This window comes from Neophocaena asiaeorientalis, unplaced genomic scaffold (genome assembly GCF_003031525.2).
Source record: "Neophocaena asiaeorientalis asiaeorientalis breed wild unplaced genomic scaffold, Neophocaena_asiaeorientalis_V1.1 scaffold1225, whole genome shotgun sequence".
Taxonomy (NCBI): Eukaryota; Metazoa; Chordata; class Mammalia; order Artiodactyla; family Phocoenidae; genus Neophocaena; species Neophocaena asiaeorientalis.
Window position 1 is genome coordinate 6,931 of NW_020171848.1, and position 4,899 is coordinate 11,829.

General features: G+C 44.4%; 1 protein-coding gene across 1 annotated transcript in view; it reads left to right on the top strand.

Annotated features, from left to right (window-relative positions):
- Positions 1-4,590: 4,590 nt before the first annotated feature.
- The window catches only part of LOC112397511 (testis-specific Y-encoded protein 1-like), a 2,617-nt gene continuing 2,308 nt past the window's right edge, over positions 4,591-4,899 (top strand). The window contains 2 exon segments of the mRNA XM_024741737.1: positions 4,591-4,792; positions 4,795-4,897. Of these exon segments, the coding sequence (XP_024597505.1) occupies positions 4,591-4,792; positions 4,795-4,897 (305 nt within the window).

Genomic DNA, 4,899 nt, shown 5'->3' on the forward strand with positions numbered 1-4,899 from the left:
CCACTGCGCCACCAGGCAAGCCCCGAAACTGTTTGTTTTCAATTAAGTTCCTTTGCATATTTTGTATAAAGTAAATAATCATTGTATATTTTCACTAATAACAAGCCTAAAAGAGCATAGGAAGACATGACAGAACACACACACGATTGGAGTGAAGAATAATTATTAACAAAAACGTATGAAAAATAATTATTAGAAATCTTTGGTGGATAACAAATGATTTAACAGAAGACAGTTTACCAATAATTATTCAAGAAGTAGAAACCCCAGACGTAATTTCTAGTCAATTCTAGGGGATAGCTGAAATTTTGCTAAAACAGCTACTATACTGATGATAAATATAAATAAATGCTATTACTCAGATGACAAAGGTTGTGTGTCAATACTGTTTACAGACATAACCTCTAAAGATAGCATGCAAAAAATGCATGACAATACAAACGGTAATGAATTAGAAACAGGGCCACTTCCTTTCTGGAAATAAATACTGCAGACTAACAGGTCAAATAAAAATATCTAATAAATCTTTTGTGCTGGCTACTATAGAAAGTGCTTCATTTACTTATGAATTTAACTATCTCATTTGATGATTGCCACAGTCCTATTAACTGCTTTTCTTATCCTCGTTATACAGATTAAAAACTTTTTTTCTCAGGTATGTGCAAGACTTTTTTGAAGAAGAAAACAGTAAAATTCTTTGAAATACTTGAAGAATGACCTGAGCAACTGGAGATGGATGTTCTAATATGACTTCTATATGACCTTAAATAATATGTAAATAATATAAATAATGTGAATGAAAAATATAAGGTTATCATACATATGTATTAAGGTATTTATATTTATATATGTATACATCTGTGTATGTATGTTATATATTTACTTACATATAATATGTATATACATATTACCATATTGCATACTCAATTAGATTCTTAGAGTTTGTTTAGAAGAATTAACATTCAGAAATTTAGAGAATATTCTAACAAAGGGCATCCTTTCTGGATATTAACGAGGATTATAAAGCCATGGTAAATGAAATGATTTAGTGAACACACAAAAAAGTAATAATCAGAAAGCTTGTCCATAATAATAAAGGAACAACTGGTAATTTTAAAGTGCTCTCGATAAAACAAAAGCCATAGCATTTTCAATACATTTTTATATTGATTTTTTAGGAAATATTGTGGGTAGAGGAACATGTTGGATATGTTGCATCTGCAAGGATAGATTCAAGACTGCATGGATAGATTCAAGGCTGCATGGATAGATTCAAGAAGCAAAATTCAGACTATAGGAGACTATATGGGATAATCAATCTGGTTTTATAATAAATTGGAAAAAAAATAAAGAATTGAAGGGGAAAACTGTTTTAGAAAACAATTAAAAACATTTGAACCAATTGCAAAGTTCAAACCTTATTTGGATTTTATTTCAGTGAAACTGAAAACATTTTTAGTTTGCCATTTCTGAGAAAAATGGAAATTTGAACATACTTGATATTTAATGATTTTTTAGAAATTATTAATATCCTTGTGGGTCGTTTTCTAGTAATGTGATGGCCTACAATTGTCCATTACATATCTACTGACTTGGCTTGACCAAACTTTAATCAGCGTTCTCTCCTCCTCACAGTATGCTAAACTTTGACCTGCCCCTCAACTTCGGGAATCACTAATATACTAAGGTCAGAACATATTCCGTAACAGCTTATTCTGAGAATCAGCTGGCAGCGGAAACATTTTCTATTAAAATACCCCTATTTTACCTCCTGCTCACCCCTCTGCTTCTGTCCCACTAGGTTTCTGCTGGCCTTGCTCATCCTTTCCTCTTAAAAAATACTTTTTCTACTTGATTTTGAAATACTTGAAGATTCTGAAATCAAAGTGTTCTTCTATTCAATCATCTTTTTGAATAAACTCTTTCCTTACCTAGGTCTTAGTTTGTTTTTCAGTTTTCTGGTGCTATGACGCAGATCCAGTGTTGAGAGCCTTTTGATCTTTATCATCCTGACTAACAGTGCTGCCCAAACCGGAGGGGTTCCAGCCCAGGATTTGTGTCTCAAATGAAAAAGTGTAAAGGTTACCTTTGAGTAGAACTCCACCCTAACTGATGCCTTAAATGGAGGTGTTCTCTCTCTATTGCCCAGGAGTGGATAGCACCATGAGACATAGTTCTTGATAGATAGTTCTTGTTCCCCAAGAACATGGCACCAAGCAGGTGACATCAGGAGTTAGTCAGCTTCTACCCAAGGCACTGGAACAAGGTCCCCAGCTTCCAGGAATTCCTTATCTTTCTACCCTCATCGTTTTAACTGTCTTTCTTTGCTGATCTTTCATCTCTGTCCACTGCACCATCACTTTTGCTATCCATATAACTGATCCTATTACAACTGTAGCTCTCCATAATAAGCCTCACATTGTATTACCTATTTTTAAATTAATTTTTCATAGGAATAGAGTTATAATGTTGTGTTAGTTTCTACTGCACAGCAAAGAGTATCAGTTTTATATATATATATATATGTATCCCCTCTTTTTTAGATTCTTTTCCCATATAGGTCATTACAGAGCATTGAATGGAGTTCCCTGTGCCATACAGTAGGTCCTTATCCTCTGTTTTCTATATAGTAGTGTGTATATGTCAATCCCAATCTCCCAATTTATCCCTCTCCCTCCCTTCCCCCCTTGGTGTATTACCCCTCTTTATCTTCTTCCTTGCATGAGCTGTTTCCCCGGTAAGAATTCCTCTGTCCCTCCAAGGAGCCCCAGATGTATAGTATTCCTTCACATGATTCAGAGCCAAACCTCACAGTCCTACTTCTGATTCATTTTATCTACACACTTTACTTTGAAAACCTGCAGTTATCTCAAAATTGCTAGACTGTCTCAGGTTTAAGGGCATCCTCTGTGTTGACAGTTAGTGGGGGCTCTGTGCGTGTTCAGCAGTAAACAGTAGGGCAGACGGGAAGGGAGCCCACCTCCTCTTTTCAGCCTCACCTTCAGAGCCTAATTTTTTCACCCAAGTGCTGGATCCATCTTTAGGACAAACGACCCAACCTGAGAGCTGCAGGAAGACGAAAGCGTGTCCCAAGTTGGCTGGGTCCCTAGCACCCTGTCTCCCTGTATGGTGCCGCAGACAGGTGCCCGGGGAATGGAATTGAGCCTGCGTGCTCCCCACGGTCACCCTGTCGAAGGCAACCGGGAGGAAACAGAACACAGGTGCACGTGACTCAGCCTCCCACTGCGCCCACTTTCAACCACACTGTCCCGTAGGCAGGGCAATCGTTCCAAGAACAACCCGTGGAGCTAAATGTGCACGTGGGCTAGATCCACAGAGGGGAGGCGGGGGACAGAAAACAACTGGGCAGTAAACAAGGGGGCGCTGACCAAAATCCTTTCTCCTGGAAACACGTACGTGTAGAGCTCTGCACAGGTACCTGCCCGTGTGTGGTGTGTGTGAGCCACCAAAGCGTGTCGTCCCTCTCTCGGTCTCTCAAAACACAGGATGGCCGAGTCAACTTCGTCTTGTGCCATGTGTCAATGTCCGTTCCCGGAGGGACGCTTGTCACCTTATGTTGGCTAGCAGAAAGGCAATTTTTGCCTGCCACTCAAGCGTTTGAAAGGCACTATGCAAACGTGTGGTCACACAAACTCCGAGAACCCGTGGGTGCCAATCACAGACGAGGAGAGGTCTTTTGGTGCCAGGCAAGGTAGAATTTCTCGGAGAGTTTAAGTATCCAGAGGGGATCCCAGGAGAGTGGGCCACCGAGGGAGGGAGCACATACATACAGAAACAAGAACGCGCATGCTCACACACACTCACACACACACACACACGCACACACAAAGAGGGGACACAGACAGACACTCAGACGGAGCTCTATACTGCATGGCTTTTCTGCTCTTGAGCAAAGGAATTCAAGTCTAGGAAAGAGCTGGGTTTGCCGGACACTCCCCTCTCATGCCACAGAGCTTCGGGCTCTCTGTCCCCTGGAAGAAAAGTATCCAGCAACTTCGGCCACCATGCATTTCCTTGTACATTTTCTGAGAGTTCCCAGTGGTTAAAGGTCCCGAGGCAAACCGGATTCTGATTTTCTGATTTTGGAGCGGAAACTCCTGGCTCCAACTGGCATAGGCCACACAGGTATCACAGGGCACCCGGGCACCCCAGACGCAAGGCCGGAGGCCTCCCTGGAGGCGAGCTCCTTGTGGAAACTGGGCTGCTAAGTCCAGGGGGCGGAAGGGGCGTTTTGCGAGACCCGGCAATCCCGGAGACCGGCCTGTTTCCACAGGGCGAGGGGCGAGGCAGCCGAGGGTGACGCCCACTGTCCTCACTCTGATTGGTCGTGATGGGGCCGAGCAGCCTGGGCGTGGCTTGGAGCTCCTTCTCGCCACCTGGACACGCATGCCTGGTGTCCAAAGCTCCTGCGCACGTCTTTCAGCCGTCTTCACCGCAGAGGCTCCAGGGAACGGTTCAGTCCGCGGCGAAGCGTGATTCTAGTCGCTAGACCTGCGTGCTGTGCGGCCCACGTGCTGAGCTTCCAGCTGCCGCACCTTCGCCGCTGCCCCAGCTCGGAGCCAGGTCCACATGGGCAGTGAGGCGGGGCCCGGGGAAGGCGGCACTGCCTGGGGACCCGGGGTCATTCTAGGTGTGGGAGAGGGTCCTCCGGAAGCAGCGGCCCGCGGGTCCCCAGGTGTGGTGCGGGAGGTGGGTAGGGTGCTGGCACTAGCTGATGGGTGGAGCGAGGAGGCCGTCATCTTTAGCGGGGAGGTAGTGCAGCAATGCGCGGCCCTGTGGAGGGAGAGGTGGCGCGGATCGGGGAGGTGTTTTGGCTGCCTGTGGAGGACATGATGGAAGAGGTGGAGGTGGTGGCGGAGGAGCAGCAGCAGGAAGAGC